This window comes from Hoplias malabaricus, chromosome 7, assembly GCF_029633855.1.
Source record: "Hoplias malabaricus isolate fHopMal1 chromosome 7, fHopMal1.hap1, whole genome shotgun sequence".
Classification (NCBI taxonomy): Eukaryota; Metazoa; Chordata; class Actinopteri; order Characiformes; family Erythrinidae; genus Hoplias; species Hoplias malabaricus.
This window is the reverse complement of record NC_089806.1, coordinates 987,568-1,014,610: the sequence shown is the minus strand read 5'-3', so window position 1 is coordinate 1,014,610 and position 27,043 is coordinate 987,568. Positions and strand designations below refer to the sequence as shown.

General features: G+C 43.8%; 1 protein-coding gene across 4 annotated transcripts in view; it reads right to left on the bottom strand.

Annotated features, from left to right (window-relative positions):
- LOC136701586 (NACHT, LRR and PYD domains-containing protein 12-like) overlaps positions 1-22,428 on the bottom strand; it is a 39,981-nt gene extending 17,553 nt beyond the window's left edge. For 2 of the 4 annotated variants that reach the window (XM_066676192.1, XM_066676195.1), the window contains exons 1-4: positions 22,019-22,267; positions 15,089-15,174; positions 12,137-12,277; positions 9,461-11,386 (exon numbers count right to left, since the gene is read on the bottom strand). In XM_066676192.1, the coding sequence (XP_066532289.1) occupies positions 9,461-11,386; positions 12,137-12,277; positions 15,089-15,135 (2,114 nt within the window). In that variant the 5' untranslated portion in view covers positions 15,136-15,174; positions 22,019-22,267. The other 2 variants (XM_066676193.1, XM_066676194.1) reach the window with 2 other exon arrangements.
- Positions 22,429-27,043: the final 4,615 nt, after the last annotated feature.

Here is a 27,043-nt window from a genome sequence, read left to right as displayed (position 1 = left end):
TGAATAAAACCCCTCAGTTTCTGAAGCTCCGTTCTCCTCGTCACTGTTTTTCAAATGCGCTGCACCAACTTCAGCTATTTCTCCGACGTCGACTGAATAAAACATGGAGGGTAACTGAAGGGATGGGTAAGTCCTTAGTTATTTCTTGATCGTCCATTGGTCAGTTTCAAACAAAAACACTGATGGAGGCATGAATTCACCACTTATAAGAGAGATGCAGATGACGGACAAGTGAATCCACCATTTAGACATGGCCAGAGGCAGAGGAGGCGTGTCTCAAGCTTTTTCATAGCTTGGGATGCAAGTCCCGTAGAGTCTCGCGATCAGATGCAATCGAAAGAGCAGTTTCTACAGATTCAGAAAGTGTTTGAAGTGTGCTGTGTTATTGCTAAGATATTAATAGAAACATCATGTTTGTTCATGAGTGTTCTTCATCCCCAGAGAGTTAAACAATGTCTACCGTGCCTGTGTTTGTATAATTGTTATAGCCACATCTCTCTCTCTGGTGTTTGTCTCTGTCTCTTTCTCTCTGGTCTCTCTCTCTCTGGTGTCTGTCTCTCTCTCTCTCGCTCTCTGGTGTTTGTCTCTGTCTCTTTCTCTTGGATGTCTGTCTCTCTTTTTCGCCCCTGTCTCACTCTCCTTAATGTATTCAGTTTGTAGTAAAAGTCAGTAGATTCTGACCTATGCCCCATGTCTTTATCAAACTAAAAATAACAAAGATATTATAATAAATGCATCTCCTGCCTCATTCTAATTTACATAAATCACAAAGCCTGTGTTCAACTACATTGATTGTTATTTCAGCTGAACCAACAATGTTTAACTGCATCACAACACACACTAGTGCACTAGGGGCTGTGAACACCCACACACACACACACTAGTGCACTAGGGGCTATGAACACACACACACTAGTGCACTAGGGGCTGTGATCACACACACACACACACACACACACACTAGTGCACTGGGGGCTGTGAGCACACACACACACACACACACACACACACTAGTGAACTAGGGACTGTGAACACACACACACACACTAGTGAACCAGGGGCTGTGAACACACACACACAAACACACTAGTGTACCAGGGGCTGTGAACACACAAACACACACTGGAGCACTAGGGACTGTGAACTCACACACACACACACTGGAGCACTAGGGACTGTGAACTCACACACACACACACACACAAGTGCACTAGGGCTTGTGAACACACACACACACACTAGTGCACTACGCAGCTTAGAAGGGGGAATGGTGAGTAAACCAGCTGAGGAAGATCTGAGAATTCGATTACATGTGTATGGTTGAAGAAGGTCCGATAAGTAAGAGGGAGCTAGGTTATTGAGAGCTTTGTAGGTGAGAAGAGGATTTTGAACTGAATACGATATTTAACAGGAAGCTAGTGGAGGTTGTGGAGAACTGAGGTGATGTGGTGGTGGGACGGGGTGTGGGTGAGGAGACGGGCAGCAGAGATCTGGACCACTGGGAGTTTTACGTAGTAGTGAGGAGCTAATGCCAGAAAGAAGAGAGTTACAATAGTCAAGAGGCTGGAGATGAATGCATGGTTGAGGCGTTCAGAAGCAGACTGGGAAAGAGAAGGATGGATTTTAGCAATGTTGCGAAGGTGGAAGAATGAAGTTTTTATGATGGAACTAACATGGGAACTAACATGAGTGAAAAGTCAAGGGTGACACCAAGATTTCGGACCACAGTGGAGGAGGACAGGGTGACATCATCAACTGAGAGTGTGAGGGAGCCAGTTTTATTGAGGGTAGATTTGGAGCCAATGAGGATTAGGTCAGTTTTATTACTATTCAGCATCAGTGAATTTTGTGTCATCCAGTGCCTGATTTTTGAGAGACATAGTTCAGATTTGGAGAGTGGTGGGTCATTGAAGGAATTGGTCTGGAGGTAAATCTGTGTGTCATCAGCACACAGTGAAACAGTGAAAATCAAGATTGAAATGATGTATAATATGGCCGAGGGGAAGTATATAGACAATAAATAGTAATGGGCCAAGGACAGAGCCTTGTGGGACCCCTTGTGAGATGGATAAAATGGTTGAACTCTGTCCTGAATGCGTGACAAATTGTTTTCGATCTGTTAGGTAAGATATAAACCAGTCAAGGGCAGGACCAGTGACACCCAGCTCACGCAGTCTTGAAACGAGGATGGCATGATTCACTGTGTCAAAGGCAGAACTTAAGTCAAGGAGGACCAGAATACTTAGAGCTCCCATGTCTGCAGCCACCAGCAGATCATTGATAACTTTGACCAAGGCAGTTTGGGTACTATGGTGAGGGCGAAAACCAGACTGAAATGAGTCGAGTAGGTTATTGGATTCTAGGTTTGTTGTCAGCTGTGGAAGATTTGCAATCGGACGGAAATTATTTAGATTTGCTGGGTCAAGACCAGGTTTTTTAAGGATAGGTGTAACTGCAGCTAATTTGTAAACTAAGGGGAGATGGCCAGAAAACAGTGACTGGTTAATAATAGAGGTTAGATGAGGGACCAAAGCAGTCATGCAGGCTTTCGTTAGTGAGGTAGGGAGGGGATCAAGAGAGAATGTGGTACTTTTAGAATGGTTAATGATATCACTGGTAAGAGAAGGAGTAACCGGGCTGAAATCAGAAAAACAGGGCGTGGATATAGAACAGACTGAGGGCTGTGGAGACAGTGAGGGAGGAAAGGTGGATTTAGATGAGGTGATCGTAAGAGAGTTATTAATGATGGAAATTTTATCTTCAAAGAAGTGTAAGAAGGAGTTACAGAGTTCAGAGGAGGGTGTCATGTTGCTGCCAGGGGCTTTGAAATGTTTAGAGATTGTTGTAAAGAGATTACGGGGGTTAGCATTAGGCCCATTAATAAGACCTGAGAGATACCTGGACTTGGCGGTGTGTAAGGAATCTCTGTATTTGCACATGTGTTGCAGATGAGCATCAGCATGCACCGTTAATTTGTTTTTTTTGTACAGTCTTTCAAGCTGATGTCCGGCTTGTTTCACAGTGCGCAGCTCAGTGGTGAACCAGGGAGCAGAAGTGGTGAAAGAGACCAATTTGATTTTCACAGGAGCAGATGCACTGAGGGACGCGGAAAGAGCAGAGTTAAGCATTGTGGCATGTACCTCAGGAGAGGATGGAGCAGTGAGAACAGGAAAGCTCATATTGATGGACTGAGCGAAGGAACAGGGATCAACAGATTTAATATTACGGAAAGAGATAAGTCTTTTAACAGATTAGTGAGCTACATTCATAGGGACAGAGAATAGAAGGAGCTTATGGTCAGAGAGTGGGAACAGGAGAGGATGAAGGTTGTGAACCAGGACAGAAGAAGAACAGACTCGGTCAAGTGTGTGACCTTTGTCATGAGTAGGAAAATCTACATGTTGAGTGAAGGAAAAGCAGTCAATGAGAGCTAAAAAATCAGTCACAAACTTGTTGTCAGGAGTGTTAACATGTATATTGAAGTCACCTAGTAACAACAGTCGAGAAGAAGTTCAGAGTAAAAGGATGAATTCAATTTGGGGGGCGATAGATGAAGAGTGCAGTAATAGAGCCAGGTGTTTTGACTGCAAGATACTCAAAAGATGATGGTGATGAGAAAACAAGTTCAGTAATTCTGAGATTGTTTTTAAAGATCACTGCCAGACCGCCCCCACACCCTGAGGAACGTGGTTTTTGCACATAATTAAAGTTGGGTGGGGTTGCTTGGTTGAGAGAATAGTAATCACCTGGTTGTTGCCATGTTTCTGTTAGGAAAAGGAGATCAAGTGAATTGTCCAATATTAATTCTTGCAACAGATAAGATTTGTTAGTGAGTGAGCGAATATTAAGGAGGGCAAATGAGTAACTAGGGAGAACGGGGGTAAGAGGGCATAAATTAGACAGATTAGAAAAACGTTTTGTAGAATGAGAAGGTGAGCGAGACAGAGTCCAGAAAGAGCAAATGTTACTACCATTGGAATAGTGTACAGATTTGTTGTGATTTAGCCTTGAGCCACGATGAAGATAGCGGCGCCGGTTGAGTATACCAGCTCTGCAGGCAGCAACAACAGAATGTTTGGAAAGACAGTGAGAATACCTATATTTACGTAGTTCATCAGCCGTATAACTAACAAACAGTGAGTTGAACGGGGGTCTGGGTTCATGTGGGGGCAATCAAGGACAGGAAAAAGTGGAATAGCAAGCAATAGAGTCATAGCAGACAGCAGGTGCATTGTCAGTGGGTTGGAACAAAGTAATTGCATAGCCGCAGTACTAGCAGACACTGTAGGTGGGAACCGCAGATTTGGGGCAGGGCAGCAACGAAGCTAACCGGGACAGTAGCCGGGATCAGAAAAATTGGAGCAGGACAACAGTGAAGCCGGAACAGCAGCCGGGATCCGTGAAGTTGGAGCAGGACAGCGGCGAGGCCAACTGGAACAGAAGCAGAGATCCGCGAAGTTGGAGCAGGACAGCGGCGAGGCCAACTGGAACAGAAGCAGAGATCCGCGAAGTTGGAGCAGGACAGCAGCAAAGCTAACCAGCCGGAATCCACAGAGCTAGGGCAGGACAGCCTCGGTGCAAACCGGCCTGAATCCGCAGGGTTGGGGAAGACAGTCGGATAACCGCGAAGATTACAACCGGGAATCCACAAAGTCAGCACGAACGGGGATCAAACAAAACAAAACATACAGGGAGAAGTGGCAGTCAACAGAGCGACGCCAGCGTCTAGGGGCTGTGAACACACACACAAATACACACTAGTGCACTAGGGGCTGTGAACACACACACACACACACTAGTGCACTAGGGGCTGTGAACACACAAACACACACAGTAGTGCACTAGGGGCTGTAAACACACACACACACACACACACACACTAGTGCACTAGGAGCTGTGAACACACACACACACTAGTGCACTAGGGGCTGTGAACTCCCAGAGCGGGAAGCAGTTGCGTGTTCAGTGCCTTGCTCAATGGCCCCTCAGCCATGGATTGAGGAGGAGGAGGAGGTCAGTGCTGTTCCTTCACTCCCACTGCCCCCAGTTTTCCTGCTGCTCATGGAAATAGAACCAATGACCTTTTAGCCCTAAGCCCTCTGCTCTGTCACAGCTAACTTTGTTTTATTCCACTTTACACATGTTCAGTTTAATTTCTCAGTGAAAAGGGGACCTCATTCTGAAAGGGTTTTGATTTTCTGCTGAATTTCATCTGACATTTTCACACAGCAATCACTCAGTCTTCTGTTCTCCTGCTGTGAAACAGACCTCCAATAAGGTGAGTAATCTGGTACAGAGCGGCTGTGAGTGCAGACAACAGCAGAACACCACAGGACTGTCAACACGTCTGAATTTAACAGTTATAATAAATGATCAATAACAGCGTGATTAACTAGAGCTGTCTGACAGCTCCACTACAACTCGGCTCCTCCATGTAATGGAGAGGAACTGCAGACAGAAGAACCCGAGTAAGTGCATGCTTGTGCATTCTGTATTTATTTACCAACTTAACTGATCTTGTGGACTTCCTGTGTTGTGGCTCCAGTCACCTGACTGTAAGTCTCAACTAAAACCCATTCTAAAGGTGTTAAGTACCACTACTGATTCAATTAGGGAAACAATCAGCTCGAGGGAGTTTCAGCTGTGACCACTCCCTCAGGCCTTTTGTTCTCTACCAAACTGTCAGTGGACGGTCTCAGCTGAGACAATCAATCACCAACACAGAACAGCTGTGTGAGATCTCCATTACAAAAAGAATGATCCCTCTGAAGTGTCAGCCTTTGTGTTCAGCCTTTCTGGTGTGAAGACATTCTGGGGTAAAGACATAAGGTGTCTCCCAATCGTGTCCCCCAAGTGAGGCCACCAAACAAAGCCTAATTTTCTCTTTCCACAATGTGTCTCTATCCCATCTCTGCTCTCTCTGGAACTCGCAGGCGCTTTTACTTCCATAGATGGAAACAAAATCTCGATAACCTTCGCTTTCTATATCACACATCCACACCCATAACCAATTCCTTCTCAATAGGTCTATGGAACTGTCAGTTTCCGCCTATGCAAACCATCTTTCGCTAGACATCCTAGCCCTCACTGAGATTTGGATCAAACCGAAAAACAGCGCTACCCCCACTGCTCTCTCCATCAACTACAGATTCTCCCATCCCCCACGGCCTGGTAAACATGGTGGTGGTACGGGGCTGTTGATTTCCAACACATGGAAATATACCCAGTTCGACTCATCAGGCTCATACAGCTCCTTCGAATTCCATGACATCCTGATGACTGCACCTGTAAAAATGTATGTGGTCATTGTATATCGTCTCCCAGGGCAACTGGGTGATTTCCTAGAAGAACTAGACAACCTGCTTTCATCCATCCCTGAACATGACTGTCCCATGCTCATTCTTGGTGACATGAACATCCACCTAGACACTCCGGCCGCTGCTGATTTCTTCTCTCTGACCCACTCCTTTGAGCTACAGCAGGTATGCACCCCTTCAACTCACAAAGCAGGTAATGCACTTGATCTCATTCTCACCAAACACTGCTTAATTAAATCTTAATTAATTAAAAAGTTACTCCTCTTCATCTCTCTGACCATTACTTTATTCAGCTCAATGCTTGTCTCCCTCAGCAACCCACGGTGTCCACTCCCTCTGTCCCCTTCCGGTGTAATATCCGCAAACCTATCTCCCACCCACTTCTCTGCCCTTGTGACTTCTGCTCTCCCACCCCCCAGCACCTTCTCATCTCTTGAGGTCAATGACGCCACAGAGTCACTCTGCACAACACTGAGCTCCTGCTTGGATCGCCTGTGCCCTCTGACTACCAGATCCGCAAGACCCATGCAGCCCCACCTGTGGCTTACTGACTCCCTTCGATCAATGCGAACTAACCTCCGAGCTGCTGAGAGGAGATGGCGAAAAACAAAAGACCCATCACACCTGACACAACTGCAATCTCTGCTCTCAGCCTTCTCACCTCTGCAAAATAGAAATTCTACCAAGACAAAATCAACAACGCTACTGGCACCCGGAAGCTATTTTCAACCTTCAGGTCTCTACTGAACCCTCCACCTCCACCCCCTGCAACCAACCTCACTGCTGATGCATTTGCTGACTTCTTCACCAGCAAAGTTGCTGCAATTAGCAACCGGTTTTCTGACCCTTCTACACAGCCTCCAGCTCCCCCTTTGAATCCTACTAAACCTACTGCTTCCTTCCCTTCTTTCACTCCTCTCACAGAAGACGAGGTATCAAATATTCTTAGAGGCGGCCGTCCTACATCCTGTCCACTGGATCCCATTCCTTCCACCCTACTGCAAACCATAGCTCTGTCCATTGTGTCCACATCCACTCATGTAATCAATTCTTCACTAACCTCAGGAATATTTTCAAACACCTTCAAGCAATCTTGTTCCTTCTATAGTAGAGAACTACTGACCAGTCTCTCTCCTCCCCTTCCTGTCTAAAATTATTGAAGGAGCTGTCTTTAAGCAGGCAACAAAATTCCTCTCCCAACATAACCTTCTTGACTCTAACCAATCCGGCTTCAAGAGCGGCCACTCGACATAAACTGCACTTCTGTCAGTAATGGAAGCTCTTAAAGATGCCAAAGCAACAGGTCAGTCCCCAGTTCTCATCCTGCTCGACCTATCAGCAGCATTTGATACGGTCAACCATCACATCTTACTAAACAAACTTACTGACATGGGCTTCAAGAACAATGCACTCTCCTGGTTTGAGTCTTATCTCACTGGACAATCCTTCAATGTTTCATGGCTTGGACAAACATCAGCGCGACACCACCTCACCACAGGTGTGTCCCAAGGCTCAGTGCTGGGTCCCCTCCTCTTTGACTTGTACACCACCTCTCTAAGCCAAATCATACATTCACACGGCTTCTCCTATCACTGCTATGCAGATGACACACAGCTCTATTTATGCTTTCCTCCAGGAGACACTTCAGTGGCAACTCAAATCTCTGCATGTCTCTCTGACATATCTACATGGATGAAGGAACATCACCTCCAATTGAATTTATCCAAAACTGCTGGTCCTCCCAGCCAAACAAGCTATTCTCCACAACATCAGCATCAACCTAGAGTCCCTATCAGTGGCTCCCACCAAGGTTGTAAGAAACCTGGGTGTCATGGTTGATGTCCAGCTGACCTTCGCAGATCACGTTACTGCTGTAGCTCGATTGTGCCGCTTCTCCCTATTCAACATAAGGAAGATTAGGCCATACCTAACTCAACATGCAACACAGCTCCTTGTTCAGACGTTAGTAATCTCCCGTCTTGACTTTTGCAACGCCCTTCTGACAGGTCTTCCGGTCTGTGCTAGAGATGATCCAGAATGCTGCAGCACGCCTGCTTTTCAACCAACCAAAAAGAGCACATGTCACACCCCTATTAGTTGAGCTACATCGGCTACCCTTAGCTGCTCGCATCAAATTTAAATCACTAATGATGGCCTTCAGAGTATTCACTGGTTCTGCTCTCATTTTCCTCAATAGACTCTTAAAACCATACGTTAGTGCCTGCCCTCTGCGTTCCTCAAAGGAGCGCCAACTAACACGGCCAACCCCCCGTACAGGTCAGTCGAGGCTATTCTCATCTCTGGTACCACGCTGGTGGAACGAGCTTCCAAGCACTGTCAGAGCAACAGAAACCCTCTCCGCATTCAAGAAATCCTTGAAAACCCAGCTCTTCCGAGAGTATCTCTTGCACTGAAAGTCTTTCTTTAATGCACTTATTTCTTACTGGCATATTGCACTCAATGTAAGGTATTTTGCATAAATTGTGCTGTAGTTTGAATGTTAGATCCTCTTTTGTAAGTTGCTTTGGATAAAAGCGTCTGCCAAATGCATAAATATAAATATAAAATATAAATATAAATGTAATGAACAGAAAGGTCTGGGAGAAGGGGGCGAGGCCTGCAGATGGTCTCAGACCAGCCAAGGCTGTCAATCACTTCATTCCTAAGTGTAGCCCCGCCTTCTTCTGATTCAGCAGAATAAACTTTTAAAACATCATTTCTGGAGGAAAATAAATGTTCCAGTCTCAGCTCAGGGACTCACTGCTGGAACTAGACTCTGGGGATAGACATTCAGTTTAGAGAAAAATGACACTGAAAATGGGCTGCTTTTCCACAGAAAACATACAGAGGAAGGAGGAGCTACACGTCATACTGCCTCCAGCCAGTAGAGGCACTAGACCTGTACTGACTTCACTTTTCAGAGACACTGTGCTGTCCATGTTTTCTACAGTCATTGACATAAACACACAACATAACACCCCCAAACACACACATTAACACCAAACACAACCTCAGAACAACAAGTGGGGGAGCTGCAGTGCATGCTGGGAGTGCCCACAATGAGTCTTAGCCCCGCCCAGTCTCTGGCCACACCCACAATATGAATATAAACATAACAGACCTGATGTAGCTGTAATACTCACCGTGCTTTTCTGCAGACAGTCACAGCTGGGATCAGTCTCCTATAACCCTCCTCTGATGTTCTGTATTTACTCAGGTCCAGTTCCTCCAGCTCCTCCTCTGAGGTCAGGAGAATATAGGCTACAGCTGAACACTGTCCAGGAGAGAGCTTCACTACTGAGGGTTTCTCTGAGTTTAGATACTCTTCAATCTCTCTGGAGAGGGACTGGTCCTTCATCTCAGACAGACACAGGAACAGGTTTATGGAGCGCTCTGTGGAGATGGGTATATCTTCTTTGATTAACTCCTTGATGTACTCTGTGGTTCTCTCTGGTCTCCTGTGTGTGTGGGTGAGTAGACCATGTAGGAGACTCTGATTAGACTCCAGGGAGAGTCCCAGGAGGAACCGGAGGAACAGATCCAGGTGTCCATTCTGACTCTCTACAGCTTCATTCACTACTCCCCACAGAAGATCATCCAGAGAAACCTCCTCAGACTCCTCTCTATGTCGTGGTATAAAACACTGCAGTGGCTCCATGATGTTGTTCTCATAGCAGTGAAACACAAAGACAGCAGCCAGGAACTCCTGAAAACTCAGATGAACAAAACAGTAGACCTTCCTCTGGTGGATCACACACTCCTCCCTAAAGATCTCAGTGAAGATCCCAGAATACACTGAGGCCTCAGTGACATCAATGCTGCTCTCTCTCAGGTCCTCCTCATAGAACATCACATTGCCCTTCAGCAGCTGTGTGAAAGCCAGTTCAGCCAGATTCAGAACCTCAGTTTTGTTGGACTCCAGAAGTTTCTTTGGGTCTCTCTCGTGTTTCTCCTCATACTTCTCCTTCTTCATGTTTGTCTGAGTGCGCAGGAAGTGTGAGCACATTTCAGTCAGAGTTTTAGGGATCTCTGTGTGACTCTGTGTGATGATTCTCTGAAGAACAGTGGCTGAGATCCAGCAGATGACCGGAATGTGGCACATGATGTGGAGGCTCCTCACTGTCTTAATGTGGGAGATGATCTTCTGGGCTTGGTCTTGGTCCCTGATTCTCTTCCTGAAGTACTCCTCCTTCTGGGGGTCGGTGAATCCCTGAATTTCTGTCACACGGTGGATGAACCGAGGAGGGATCTGATTGGCTGCTGCTGGTCGGGAGGTGATCCAGATTAGAGCAGAGGGAAGCAGATCTCCTCTGATGAGGTTTGTCATTAACACACTCACTGATGATGTCATGGTGATGCCAGACACTTTCTCACACTGTTTAAAGTCCAGTGGAACTCTGCTTTCATCCAGACCATCAAATATAAACACAGCTCTGAGCTGGTCATATATCTCTGGGTCCAGATCTCTGAGCTCAGGATGGAAGGCACACAGAAGTCCATGAAGACTGTACTGATCATCTTTAATCAAGTTCAGCTCCCGGAACGGAAGCACAAACATGAGATCTACCTCCTGATTGGCTGCTCCTTCAGCCCAGTCCAGAATGAACTTCTGCACAGAGACAGTTTTTCCAATTCCAGCGATGCCTTTAGTCAGAACTCTTCTGATCTCCTGCTCTTCTGCTCCTTTATCCTCTTTTCTGTCTCTGAGTCTGAGATCTTCAGCTTTCACCCCTCCATCACGACTTTGTAGAGGTTTAAAGATGTCTGAGCAGTGGATTGGAGCGCCCTGCTGGTGTCTCCTGGGTGTTTTCTTCATCGGTAAAACCTCATGTTCTTCATTCACTCCTTCTCTCTCTCCCTCGATGATGTAGAGCTGAGTGTAAACACTGTTCAGGAGGGTTTTATTCTCTGGGGTTCTGATTCCCTCAAATAAGTTCTCGTACCTGTTCTTCAGGATGGTTCTGTGTGTGTGTAAAACCTCCTCCACTGCTGGGTAAGAACCCTGCTGCAGATCTCCAGGTCCCTCCTCCAGAGTGAGAGTCTGTAGAGCTTTTACTGAGAAGTGTTTCCTGGTGAAGATCAAACACAGAAACACCATCAGACAATGACCACAGGACGTTTTATAACAGTGAACCTGAGCTTAATAACAAAACACATAAATGTATTATATTGTCAGACAGCCACGATGGAAATCACTGTCTTGAAAACACATTGTGTCCCAAACAGTGAAGCGTATGGTATTTTTGCTCCTGGGCTCCCTCTACAGCTGCAGAGTGTAGTACACTTTTACAGCACTGTACTGAAATCATGGGGGAGGGGGAGTGAAGGGGTGGATCCCAGCTCTCGTACAGAAGTTACATAGTGCAGTTTCTGCTGTGCTGAACCTGGAGAAGCAAAAACAGATTCTCTATTCTCCCTATTACCTCTCTGTAGAGCATCACAATGACTTTGAAGCTGTAAATTTAAGATAATCCTTCTGTTTATATTCTACCTCGCCTGTGGTCCCTTCTTTTTATTCTCAGTCCATCCTGGTGTTTTTCTGAGCAGGGACCCAACACAACTGTGGTCACTATCTAGGGACAATTTCCTCCTCCCTCTATAAAGACTGCTGACCTGTTTCACACAGTCTTAGACATGTGGATCCTCTTCTACAGATCAGTGGTAAATTGTGCTGGACATTCTGGAGTGTGACACTGTGCTGTGATCTAAACTCATGGAGGAGGAGGAAGAGAACTGAAGAACAGGAGCTGAGCTGTGACTTATTTTAACATTTTAACTGTTATTACTCATCAATTTAAAACTCAAGAATCAAAACTCACAGTCTGGACCCTTCACTCTTCACAGACACACAGTTGGGTTCTCCTCCTTCTTTACTGAGTCCAGGAGGATCACCAATGGACCGGTCACTCTTCATAGACACACAGCTGGGTTCTGGAAAGTTTGATCTGTGTTTCTTTGATCTGAAAAAAAACCACACGCACACACAAACATAAACACATTTCTACTACAGATCATTTGTTTTAATAATCACTTAATTCTGGGATAAGTTTCTAATATGTGAAGAAATCTGAAAACAAAAACAAGGCTTGTGGAAAAACTGATACTGTTCCATTGATGGACACTTATGATTATAGAATCATAAGTTACTCACATTTTCACAGTAATGAATGTCCATTACTTAGTGTAACACATTCATTAAAATATTATTAATATTAATTATTAATACAATGAGGTAAATGATCCCACTGTGTATTATAATGAGAAAAGTTCCAATCTATTAGCTACGTTAGCATATTCCTCATAGGATCTTATGTAAACATTAGAGTCTCTCTGCTCTTCAGTCTGAATCTGAGTGAATTATTCACACACAGATCATACACAAGCTTCAGTCAACCTCTTATTTCACTGCTGTGTTGTTGTAGTGTGTAAGAGATGACAGACACAAGCCCCGTATTCCTCCGTCTCAGTCCTTTCCCCCTGTTTAGATGTAAATAATCAGACCCCGCTGTCTCTGCGCTCTGAGAGTGAACAGATTCTTACAGGATAATGTTTTATAATGACTCTCTGTCTAAAGTGTTCCTCTGGTTTGGGTTAAAGTTTAATAAAGTAGTTCTTGTCTGAAAGTGTGAGTGATCAGTGAGTGGTGTGAGTGAAGCTGAGGCTGAATCCCAAACACCTCCCTTCACCCTCCATAGGGCACAGTGTCAGTCATAAAATAAGGGTTCTGCATCACAAACTAAAAAAATATTTAGACAGCTATAAAATGTACTTTTCCCCAGTGAATAAGCATCTAACTACAGTCAGTAAAATTAGTTTTTTGTCAGTGATGTGCACTATGTAGGGAGTATGGTGCTATTTGACTGACACAGAGGAACAGAGCTCTGTTTACAAACGTGACGAGGATAAATGGGTCAGAGATCCACACTTATATCTCCCTCATTTTAATGTTTAAATGAAAACTATAAGCATTGACAGAAAATATAAAACATTTTAAATATCAGTTTTTATCTGAGTCGTGTGTTTGAATAATGAGGAGTTCCCCAGTGCAGTGGCTTCTCTACACTGTGACGTCAGCTGCAGCCCAGGGACATCAGCTAATTCATGTTAGAGAATGACTTCTACCAGGGGCTAGGTTCAGGTGAGAGAATGAGGTCATTGCCCACAGCTGAGTGAGCAGATGTGTTTATTTATTGTTTATCCCTCATGTTTAATTTTTAATACAATTTCTTTCATAAACCACCTCTAGGCTCAGAATTAAAGGAAGTTTTTCTCAGACTTGTTTTGTCCACTCCATCCTTCCTTCTGTATGACACTGACTGTTCAAATCTGAATTCAAATGTATGGTGTTTTTTTTTAAACTGTTTGTTTGTTTAAAAAAGGCTGGACTCTCGTCTGAGTTAGGGATCAAGTGGAGCTCCAGTTAATTCACCAAAGTCCCGAACAACACCTGCACTGTGCAGGGCCTACACCCTGGTCTTTCCTCTGCCAGCCGTGTTCTGTGAGTTAAACACTGAGGAAAAACTGTCCTTTCCAATTCCTCTTTCTTGTGATTCAGCCAATGTACACCAGGCTGTAATCCCAATGAACACATTCTTATTCAGTCCAATAATTCCCGGATTAATAAAGTCATGTTGGGAGTGGGATGTTATCCCTATTAACCTACAATACATTTTCTACCCTACTATAACACACTGGAAGTGCTGCCATATGGCGGCACGGTGGCTTAGTGGTGAGCACGTTCGCCTCCCAGTGCTGGGATCTTGGGTTCAAGTCCCATCTGGGTGGAGTTTCCATGTTCTCCCCGTGTCCGTGTGGGTTTCCTCTGGGGGCTCCGGTTTCCTCCCACAGTCCAAAAACATGGAGGGTAGGTGAATTGGCTTTTCTAATAACTGTCCTGGTGTGTGTGTGAGTGAATGAGTGTATGTGTGAATGAATGTCTGTATGTGTGAGTGAATGTGTGTGAGCCCAGATATGGATTGGCGCTCTATCCTGGGTTAAACCCTAGAGACCGATGCAGTCCTCCATGTGGACGGTCATTCCTGGTCGAGAGTACGCTGTGTGCGTTTGGCTGCCGCTTCTCACCAGTGTATCTGTGGATTGAGTGTTCTGAGCAGTGTGGATTGTAAAGCGTCCTTGGGTGTCTAGAAAGGTGCTATATAAGTGTAAAGATACATACATATGTTCAGCAGTAGTTACTAATATGAGTAACTTTCCATATGATCTTTAAAACATGTGGCAAATGTGATCCAGTATTTCAGTATATTCTCATAATTAAACAATACTGGAATATTGGATCCCATTAGAAACAAAGTATGACATCCCACTTCCAACATGTAGTGATTATTAAAATATACTGGAACTACTGCCACCGCGACCCTGAATTGGATAAGCGGTTACAGATAATGAATGAATGAATGAATGAATGGAACTACTGCCAAATACAGGAAGAGTCTGTGTCTCTAATGTGGGGGTTATTTAGGGGACATACATTTAGCAGAAAAATATCAAAAATATAAAAGAATATAAACAACCAGTAACACATTTATTAATGGTCAAGGAATATTTTATAATCTTTTAAGTATTAGAAATGTTTTTTGTAATTGCTACATCAAATGTTGTTTAATGACAGGAAATCATTTTCAGTTCTGCTTTAAATTAATCATAAACATCATTGTATAAGTATTAACAATAACCTGAAATGAACTGAACTGTGAATGAGGTGAAGACCAAAGAGCCTCACTCCTAATAATCTCTGATTTAAAGTTACTCACTGTGGGTCAGAGGCTCCTCCTCCAGCGCTGGAGTCCTGAATCTCCATCGTAGAGTATTTACTGTTCACACACAGCAGGACCCCTCCCTGTGTTCAGAACAGGACATTACACACTCACATTTAATAACGAATCCACTAAATCCCACACATGTACCACAGAGGACCTAGCCCTAGCCCACACCAACCTCTGCACATGCACCACCAAGAGTATCTGACACGATGTGGGGTGTAGGGGAGTGTCAACGTGGTCAGAAATATAAAATGGAACGGAGGTAATTGCAGGAGACTTTTAATTAACACAACAAGGAAACTAAACAGAGAGGATCGAGAACTAGAGAAAGGGAATAAACACAAGGGCTAGAACGCTAAGCACAAAACACAAGGGCTAAACGCAGAGGCTAAACACCTGGGACAGATAACGAGGGGGCAGGAACACATAGGAGGCACAAGAGGGAGGAGCAAAGGTGGAGTGCTTATACACACACATGACAACCAGAGGAAACAATGAGACAGAAAGCAGGAACACACTAGACAGGGCTATACATGACAGAAGCCCCTTCCTAAATGCGCAACTCCTGGGGCACATAGACCCAGGAACTGGTGAAGGAGAGGAGCCTGGAAAACAAGACAAATGAGACAGGAAAGAAGCTCAGACAAGGGACTGAAAAAGTGACTGGACTAGAGACAGGACTAGACTAGGTAGGGAAACAGGAAATGGGACATTTACAGGGACCGGGACAGAGACAAGGGCAGACATAGGCACAGGGACATGAACAGAAACAGGGATAAAAGCAAACATAGGGTAGTTCCCAGGACTGGCATAAGTCTGTTGTAATGTCTTGGCCACAGTCATAGGAACAGAAGCGGCAGAAGCTACAGTCATGGGAGCGGTGGATGTCGCCGCCATCATGGGAACAGGAGCGGCAGGTTTCGCCACCTTCACGGGAACAGGAGCGGCGAGTTTTGCCGTCATCTCAGGAACAAGAGCGTCCTTGATCGCCGCATTCGCAGGAACAGGAGCGGCGGGGGAACCCACCTTCGCATAAACAGAAGTGGCGGGAGACGCCGCCTTCGCAGGAACAAGAGCGGCTGGATTCGCCGCCATCACAGGGACAGGAGCGGCTGGGTTTGCCGACATCACAGGGACAGGAGCGGCTGGGTTCACCGCCTTTGCAGAAACAGGAGCAGCGAGGGAACAGTGGACCCTGCGGAGACACCCTTGGAAGCAGGGGGCCTTGAATCCTCTGGATCAGCCAGGGGCTCTGGATAATCTGGCTTAGTACCTGGGAGCTCTTCATCAAACAGATTCACTAAGATAGTTAGTTTAAAAATGTCTGAGTTCTCCATTGCTGCTGGCTCTGAACTCAGGCAATGTTTGTTTTATGGACCCAACCAGTTCAGCTAATTTTGCCCTTAGAGATCGGGCATATGCCTGCATTACAATATCCAAAGTACCTGAACTCATGGCTGGCTTTCAAGGAGTGGGACTGGAGACAGGGACGGGACTGGAAGCTGGAACGGGACTGGAGACAGGGGCAGGACTCTTGGACTTCTTTTTGTTTTTTTTTCTGAACTCTAGAACAGTCCACTAGAGAGTCCCTGTACTGATCCCCAGCAGTTGTCAGTTCCATCAGTCGCCCAGACAATCCAAATCTTCGGCTACCTCTTTGATTTGGTGGGTCATTCTGTCACGATGTGGGGTGTAGGGGAGTGTCAGGGTGGTCAGAAATATAAAAGGGAACGGAGGTAATTGCAGGAGACTTTTAATTAACACAACCTTGACCTAAGTGCAGCCTTCGATACAATAGACCACAATATTCTCATAGAAAGGTTAGAAAACATGGTTGGAATCACAGGGACAGCCCTATTATGGTTCAAATCTTACTTAACGGAACGTTATCAATTTGTAAAAGTAAACAATCTAAATTCAAATTATTCTAAAGTAAGATTTGGAATTCCACAAGGCTCTATTTTAGGACCATTATTATTTACATTATACATGTTACCGCTAGGCACAGTTATAAGAAACCATGACATTAACTTTCACTGTTACGCAGACGACACACAATTGTATATTTCAGCCAAAGCCCGATGACAAACACAGATTAAAGAAAATAGAGGACTGTGTAAAAGACGTGAAAGGCTGGATGTTGCGTAACTTCCTCCTTCTAAACAGCAACAAAACAGAGGTCCTGCTTTTGGGTCCAAAAGTGGCAAGAAATAAATTATCAGATTTAATTTTAAATCTAGCTGACTTTCCAGTTAAACCTGGTTCAGCAGCAAAAAATCTTGGTGTCATAATTGACCCGGATTTATCATTTGATCAACACATAGGTAGTATCACTAGGACAGCTTTTTTACATCTTCGCAATATTGCTAAGATTAGAAATGCCTTATCCCTTCAGGACGCAGAAACATTAGTACATGCCTTTATTACTTCAAGGCTTGACTACTGTAACGCACTACTGTCAGGATGCACCAGCAGCAATTTAAGAAAACTTCAACTAAAATGCTGCAGCTAGGGTCCTCACTAAAACTTGAAAATTTGAACATATCAGCCCAGTTTTATCATCACTCCATTGGCTGCCTGTTAAATTCCGCATTGACTACAAAATTTTGTTATTAACATATAAAGCTCTACATGGGCTTGCTCCTGAATATCTTCAAGATACAATTTCCTATTATGAGCCTCCACGTTTACTCAGATCACAGAATACTGGATTTTTAATTGTTCCCAGAATTCAGGGAACAATGAGGGCTTGCTCACTTGAGGGTTTTACATTTATCTTTACATTTCATGTCAAATCTTGTCTTACTGGAATTCTGTGAAGCTGCTTTGTGACAACATCAGTTGTGAAAAGCGCTATATAAATAAATTTGATTTGATTTGATTCAGAAGGCCTCAGCTGGGGGAAGAGCCTTTTCTTATAAAGCCCCCCAACTCTGGAATGATCTTCCAGAAAATGTTCGGGACTCAGACACAGTCGCAATCTTCAAATCTAGGCTAAAAACACATCTGTTTAGTTTATCTTTTGGTAGCTAATGCTCCCCCATAGATAAAGGCGGCAGATCCGGGGGGTCCATGGACACAGGGAATTATAGTAAACTGAGACGCTGGTGCTGTCGTCCCGCCGCTTCTCGCGATCACTCAGGTCCCACCTGTCTGTCTGGACACTGATGGATGACTGTCGAGATCCTCCTCCACGCTTCAGACCAGCTGCCCACGCTCCAGCAACCACCAAGTGCATGAAGCTGTCCCTACACTGAAGTTCACATGGACTACTAACTATCATCACCAGTAGATTGACCAGAGGAGGATGGGTCACCCCTTGTGAGCCTTGGTTCCTCCCAAGGTTTCTTCCTCAGCTGGGGGAGTTTTTCCTTGCCACTGTCGCCCCTGGCTTGCTCACTTGAGGGTTTTACATTTGTTTTTACATTTCATGTCAAATCTTTGTCTTACTGGAATTCTGTGAAGCTGCTTTGTGACAACATCAGTTGTGAAAAGCGCTATATAAATAAAATTGATTTGATTTGATTTGATTTGATTTGACAACAAGGGAACTAAACAGAGAGACTCGGGAACTAGAGAAAGGGACTAAACACAAGAGCTAAACACAAGGGCTAAACACAGAGGCTAAACACAAAACACAAGGGCTAAACACAGAGGCTAAACACTAAACACAAGGGCTAAACAAGATGGCTAAATAGAGCAGAACACAAAAGAGGATAAACACAAAACACTGGGGCTAAACACTAAACAATAAGAGATCTAAAGGGGCAAGACACTAAACCGTAAGATGAACATTAAACAAGGCTAAACAAGAAGGCTAAACAGTGCAGAACACAGAGAAAATAAACATAGCAAGAATCTTAAGCAAGGACATGAATTACAAACACACATACAACCACAATAACCCACAAACAGGAAACACTGACGTGGACTTTAATAAGAAAACACAAACAAGAAACACCTGGGACAGATAACAAGGGAGCAGCAACACAAAGGAGGCACAAAAGTGAGGAGCAAAAGTGGAGACAAGGAAGACAGAAACAAAACAAAGAGCCATGTGCTTATACACACACATGACAACCAGAGGAAACAATGAGACAGACAGCAGGAACACACTAGACAGGGCTATACATAACAGTGTCCACTAAATCCCACTAAACAGAGTATCCACTAAATCCCACTACAGAGAGTATCCACTAAATCCCACTCCAGAGAGTATCCACTAAATCCCACTACGTTTGCTACTAGATTCGAATGGGGAGCTGGAGGCACTGAACACTGTCTCTCTGTAAATCCCTGCTCTGCTCTGTCTTTCTGTAAATGGTGTGTATTTATTTCTCTTCCTGATGTTGTAAACCAACACTGAGTTTATGAAATGCACCGTGTAAGTGTTATATACTGAAAATAACAATAAAACCTCACAGTATGTTGTTTAACTTAGAGCTGGGAGACATGGACCAAAAATAATATCTCAATATTTTTTTAGCTGACTGGCGATATACGATATATATCTCAATATTTTTCTTCTCATGAGATAATAACAAAAAGGTACTTCTGAGTCAAAGCTACATGTCGTAAATGTCACACAGGAACTTTTATTAACATTCAGCTGTAGATGTCCACGAGACATTGCTCAAAAATAAACTATTGGCACATATTAAATAATACTGCTCCTTAAATAAAATAACAAAAGACTCATAGCTGTGCTATTAAACTGTAAACAGAAAACAAACAGAGCAAAAATAGCAAACAGTTGATTCGTTTTTTTTAAAATAGTTTCCTTTGAAGCAGACTTCACCAAAGTGCTTCCTCCTGTGTGTGCTCCTGTGTGTCTAGTACTTTGTGCAAATAACAAAACATGTAAACAGACTGAATGAAATAAAAAAAAAAAAAATCAGCACGGCTGGGCGAAATGGACAAAAAACATATCTCAATATATTTTAGTTGAATGGTGATATATGTGGTGAAATAATATTTTATGAACATTTTATAAACAGAACATTCAGTTTTTAGTGTTGGCTTCACCTCATCTCTCAATATTCAAATGTCAATGTTTAAATATGTTTAAGACAAAGGTTTTCACTGGGTGTCCCCGTAATTTCACTTTCCCACATTATTGTACATTCAACAGAATTCAGTTGTAAAGCAAAATAAAACAAGATTATTATTTATCAAAATAACGAGTGAAGTACATGTGAAATGACTTTATTACTTTACAGACCTACAGCGTCTGTAGTAGAGTGCTTTTAAGAACAGTGTAAAGGCTTCGGCTGTGTGCTCCCAGTGTGGACTTCTGGGAAATAGCAGAGAGTCTGCAGAGACACACTTCAATCTCTCAATCTTCAATAAAGAGGATAGTGATGCTCAAATATGTCTCACAGGTGCGACTTTACCATGTGTCTGTCGTCAAGACAAGTGTTTTACTCTCGAGAGCCGGTTGGAAAGGGTCTGTCGGAATTAAATGTAAATGTTAGGCAGCGCTTCTCGTGCAAAGAAATTGTGGCTGGACCATTGTTATCATGGGTCAGGAGTTTAATCAGTCTTTTGGAGCCCTTTACTGTTGAGACAGGGATCATACCCTTTACTCTGTAGTAAACTACCGCTTTAGTACCATGCCATTTCGTACTTTTCTGTTCCTAAGGCACAGCGTTAGTTAACGAAGCTTGTAGTGCCATCTGAACTGGTTTAAGGAACTGTAGAGTTTAACAGCTTCATACAGAAGTGCGTGCTGCTGTTGTAAGTGGTGAGAGGCTGGGAGTATTTCCACATTTGGATACTACCTCCTTACCTCCCTTCAGCATTCACTGCAGATACACCGTCTCTGCTCCTCATCTGACCGTCAAATCTGAACCATTTACATATAACTGAACCACTGTTCTTTTTCACACTCTATGTTACTCAGCTCCAGTGTGTGTGTGTGTGTGTGTGTGTGTGTGTGTGTGTGAGAGAGAGAGAGAGAGAGAGAAAGAGAGAGAGAGAGAGAGGTGGAGGGCGAGGCTGTGAGCAGGGCACAGAATGGTCCTGTACAAGATTTAGACTTTTAAAAACTTAAAATATCGATATAAGCGATGTAGCCTCACTCCATATCCTGCTCTGTCCTATCCCGGCATATTTTAATATATCGATACGTCGCCCAGCCCTTGTTTAACCCTTAACAGAGTAATCTGTAAAGTACAGACTCTGCCTGATGTCTGTTCTGTGACAGACTTTCACTGCTCTTTCAGATAAAGCTCTTATTCAGCAGCAGCCTCCTTTTGGAAGAAGTGTTAAGACCGTGGCTGCAGTAAAAAGTAACAGACAGACAGCTCTGGCTGGTGATTGGCTTCAGAAAAAAGATTGACAAAAAAACCCACTACAGTCTGGTATCTGATTGGCTGCAGTCAAATATATTTATCATATACCCCGCCCACTGGCCCCGCCCACCTTCCTCACCTCAGTCCGACCGACGTCAGAGCTCCCCGTATATAACCCCCCTCTGACTCCACGGTGAAGACCCTCAGTGAGAGATTTTTAGTTTTATTCTGCTCTAAATCATTAAACACAGTGGAGGAGGGTTCACTGCTGGAGCCTCAAACTCTTCTTCTCTTCACACACCCTCCGCTGTTTATAACTGTCCCCCCGCCATTTTGTCTCCGTTCAGCGGGAGACCCTCAGCGTCATGTTCTTTATTTAATCTACACTCTACACTTCACTCAGGAGTAAACTCACCGTGTGGAGGAACAGCAGTGTTTTAGTGTTGTTTCTCCTTCAGATACGTTTCTTCTCTCCACACACTTCCGCTATTTCTCCCTCCGCTTTATAACGGTCCTCCGCCATTTCCCCCTGATCTGAGTTCCACTGAACTCCTGGAGACTCTCAGAGTCCTGTTCTGTCTCTAATAACCCCTCCACTCTTCTACACTTCACTCAGGAATAAACTCACCGTGTGGAGGAACAGCGCTGTTTGGGTGAAACCTCTCTGTTCGTCTCCTACAGCTCCGTCTCTTTATTCCTCCTCTCCGCTCCGTCTCTCTGTTTACTTTCACTGTTTCACTTTTGCCCCTCCAGGGTGTATTCCCGCCTTGCGCCCAATGATTCCAGGTGGGCTCTGGACCCCCCGCGACCCTAAATTGGATAAGCGGTTACAGATAATGGATAGATGGATGTTTCACTTTTGATTCAGGAAGTAGACTCAGGAGTGACGCACTCTAATTTCTCCCACAGACAGAGGGCGCTGTAGTGCAGTTCTCTCTTCTGCTTCTTGAGGCTGAGTAACTGGGTTTAATCTCTACATCAGCAGGAGCAGGGAGGGCAGTGATCCAGCGAGGGCTCACAGAGTGTGGAGGTATGGAGGACCACAGCTGACAGAAGGAAAGATAAATACACTTTAAAAGTAAAGAATGAATGAGTGAATCAACAAATAATATCACATGAAGATATGTGAAGGTGTGAGATCTTTCAGCGTCACTGCCCCCAGACACTGGAACTGTCCTCCTCCTGTTCTCCCCAACTGTCCAACCCTGTCTCACTTCAGATCTCTGCTCAAAACTTTCTTTTCTTCTCTGTGTCTGTAGAATTCTCTATTTATTTTCTCTCCTCTCTCTCCCCTGTGATTGTAAAGTGTCCTTGGATTTGTAAAAGGCAAATAATTACAATTATTATTAGTAGTAGTAGTACTATTATTATATATAAATAAATTAACACATAAATACAAATATTTTGTCATGAAAAAGTGCATCATTAATGAAATGTCTCACATTTCTACATTTTATTTATTCATTTATTTTCACATTTCTACATTGTTTAAAGGAACAGTCTGTTGGATATGTACTGTACTTAGTCATAAAATGTCCAAGGGTGTGTGATCATAGCTTAAGGAAACAGAAGTTGAAGCACTGGCATCCCCAAGAGCAGTGCTGGAGCAGTATATTTTCTTTGAGAAGTGTCCAGTCTGGAGTGGAGCTCTACTGTAATTTCAGCCTGAGATCCTCTGTCCAATCACAGTACAGTCCGAACCCACTGTATCACAGCCATGAAATGACTATGTGAACAGAGTTAATGTTATATTTTACTGGACCCCAAAAGCCCCACTGCCCTTCTACAACTCTCCACGACCAGAGACGGAGTAAAATGAGAGGAAATATTGGCCTTGAGTCTGAAAAGTGGAGGCTGTTTACAAGCAGCAACACAACACTACAGACCAGAGACAGAGCTAATTTCCTCCTGAACAAGTAACAGCTAAACATTTCTGAAAATATATAGAAGTACAGACGCCTGTGTGTAGATTAAAAGAAGTAAAGGCCATAGTGTGTGTGTTTTATATAAAGTGAGGAATAACGACGTTTGAAAACCGGACTGTGTTTTGTGTGTTTTATATAAAGCAGCTGGAGTTTGTGCTAGGCTAATAACAAAGCTAACTCAGCCTGCTCTCCCGTCTATCCTGTTTTCAAATGTCTGCTCCCTGGAGAATAAACTAGACTGCATTTGACTTCAGAGAACTACACGAAGAGAATCTAGAGACTGCTGTGTCCTTGTTTTTACAGAGACGTGTCTGAGTGACAGAGTTCCAGATGCCACCATTCTGCTAGACGGACTAGACTCATTTTGTGCAGACAGGAACTTAGCCCTGTGCTGTAAGACTAATGGCGGAGGACTGTGTGTTTACATCAAAACAGAATGGTGCAAGAACTCTGTACTACTCTCTAGTTATTGCTCACCTCCAGTGGAGTTTATGATCATCTGATGCAGACCTTTTTATTTACCAGAGGAAATCACCACAGAACTGATCATCAGTGTTTACCTTCCACCAGCCGCTAATGCTAAAGATACGCTCTGTGAACTGTACAGTGCTATCAGTGGACTACAGAACACACCCTGATGACTGTTTATTGTTAATGGAGATTTCAACCATGTGAATCTCATGTCAGTTCTCCCTAAATTCCACCATCATGTGAACTTTGTTACGAGAGGGGAGAATACGCTGGACCTTTTTTACATGAACATTCCCAGCACATACCGAGCTGAGCCATGCCTCCACCTCGGATACTCAGATCACATCTCTGTTATGCTAATCCCTTTGTTGTAATGTGAAGTTTGTTGTTCTGTGTAGCACTTTGGACGTTGTTTTGTTTCACTGTGTACTGTGCACCACTTTATATGGTTGAAATGACAATAAAAAACATTGAACTTGTACATACCACTGTTTGTATTTTTTAAGGAAATAAGGCATATTTGTGTGTGTTTCTCCAAGGTCTGTGAGTTTTAAACAACTTAAGGAGTAAGAATTGTGTTTGAAAAGCCTTGTATATTCACCTATTTAAGGTGGAACGGAGAAATCAATCTTGGTAGTACACAGTAAATATAAGTGTTTCACTGGTAGGTAGATGTTTTAGTGACATGGTGTGAGCTTCACATAGCTGTTTAATATGGAAATGAGTATTCAGTAAGAATCTGGAGAACAAGGCAAATAAGACTCTTAAACTGACCCATTTAAGGTGGAACAAAATGCTTGAATACGACAATTGTGAATAAGAAGCAAAGATCTGCCCTAAAATGACAATTAGTGTTAAAGGGATAATATCACCACCCTCGTGAGAGGCCAGCCTAAATTTTAATGTGGTTTAAACAGTACATTCTTGTAAATGCAGGGAGCATGGTGGCTCTTTGTATCTTTGCCCTCCACTTAAGTAGGTCAATGTTTTGTGACATCACATACACAATACACAATACACAATGTTTGTGTGTTTTAAATGGATAAAGTGGAAAAACAGTTGCTTCAAAAATGTTCAAAATCTATAGCATTAGCTTTGGCTCTTAAGGTGGAACTGAGAATTCAAGAAGCTGGCGGATAACGCCGTTAGGACTCAGAAACAGACACATGTAAGATGAAGCGAAATGTTTGACGAAAACTGGATAAGATCTGCCTCCTAAACCACATTTATGGTGGAAGGGAAACTCAATATGTAACACCAGCCTTGTCTAGTCTAATTTTTTAATGTGGATCTGAACAGAAAAGACTTGTAAATTCAGAGAAATGACGGCTGGATGTTCACTTTTTTGTGTAGATAGATGTTTTAGTGAAATGATGAACACTTTTTTGTGTAAATTTGCTGATTATGACACACTCTTCTTAGCTACGGCCCAAGTTCTTAAACTTGTCTCTTGTACATTGAGTTTTCCTCAAACTGACTAAGAAGCGACTATCTTTTAAAGTGGAGCAGTGTGTGTGAGTAAGAAGCGACTATCTTTTAAGGTGGAGCAGTGTGTGTGAGTAAGAAGCGACTCTTTTAAGGTGGAGCGGTGTGTGTGAGTAAGAAGCGACTATCTTTTAAGGTGGAGCGGTGTGTGTAAGTAAGAAGCGACTGTATCTTTTAAGGTGGAGCGGTGTGTGTGAGTAAGAAGCGACTGTCTTAAGGTGGAGCGGTGTGTGTAAGTAAGAAGCGACTGTATCTTTTAAGGTGGAGGGGTGTGTGTGAGTAAGAAGCGACTGTATCTTTTAATGTGGAGCGGTGTGTGTGAGTAAGAAGCGACTGTATCTTTTAATGTGGAGCGGTGTGTGTGAGTAAGAAGCGACTATCTTTTAAGGTGGAGCAGTGTGTGTGAGTAAGAAGCGACTACCTTTTAAGGTGGAGCAGTGTGTGTGAGTAAGAAGCGACTACCTTTTAAGGTGGAGCAGTGTGTGTGAGTAAAAAGCGACTACCTTTTAAGGTGGAGCGGTGTGTGTGAGTAAGAAGCGACTGTATCTTTTAAGGTGGAGGGGTGTGTGTGAGTAAGAAGCGACTGTATCTTTTAAGGTGGAGGGGTGTGTGTGAGTAAGAAGCGACTATCTTTTAAGGTGGAGCGGTGTGTGTGAGTAAGAAGCGACTATCTTTTAAGGTGGAGCAGTGTGTGAGTAAGATGCTACTACCTTTTAAGGTGGAGCGGTGTGTGAGTAAGAAGCGACTATCTTTTAATGTGGAGCGGTGTGTGTGAGTAAGAAGCGACTATCTTTTAAGGTGGAGGGGTGTGTGTGAGTAAGAAGCGACTATCTTTTAATGTGGAGCGGTGTGTGTGAGTAAGAAGTGACTGTATCTCTTAAGGTGGAGCAGTGTGTGAGTAAGAAGCGACTATCTTTTAAGGTGGAGCAGTGTGTGTGAGTAAGAAGCGACTACCTTTTAAGGTGGAGCGGTGTGTGTGAGTAAGTAGCGACTCTTAAGGTGGAGGGGTGTGTGTGAGTAAGAAGCGACTGTATCTTTTAAGGTGGAGGGGTGTGTGTGAGTAAGAAGCAACTATCTTTTAAGGTGGAGCGGTGTGTGTGAGTAAGTAGCGACTCTTTTAAGGTGGAGGGGTGTGTGTGAGTAAGAATCGACTATCTTTTAAGGTGGAGCGGTGTGTGTAAGCAAGAAGCGACTGTATCTTTTAAGGTGGAGGGGTGTGTGTGAGTAAGAAGCGACTGTATCTTTTAAGGTGGAGCGGTGTGTGTGAGTAAGAAGCGACTGTCTTTTAAGGTGGAGCGGTGTGTGTGAGTAAGAAGCGACTGTATCTTTTAAGGTGGAGGGGTGTGTGTGAGTAAGAAGCGACTACCTTTTAATGTGGAGCGGTGTGTGTGAGTAAGAAGCGACTGTATCTTTTAAGGTGGAGCGGTGTGTGTGAGTAAGAAGCGACTGTATCTTTTAAGGTGGAGCGGTGTGTGTGAGTAAGAAGCGACTATCTTTTAAGGTGGAGCGGTGTGTGAGTAAGAAGAGACTATCTTTTAATGTGGAGCGGTGTGTGTAAGTAAGAAGCGACTGTCTTTTAAGGTGGAGCGGTGTGTGTGAGTAAGCGACTATCTTTTAAGGTGGAGTGGTGTGTGAGTAAGAAGAGACTATCTTTTAATGTGGAGCAGTGTGTGTAAGTAAGAAGCGACTGTCTTTTAAGGTGGAGGGGTGTGTGTGAGTAAGAAGCGACTGTATCTTTTAAGGTGGAGGGGTGTGTGTGAGTAAGAAGCGAC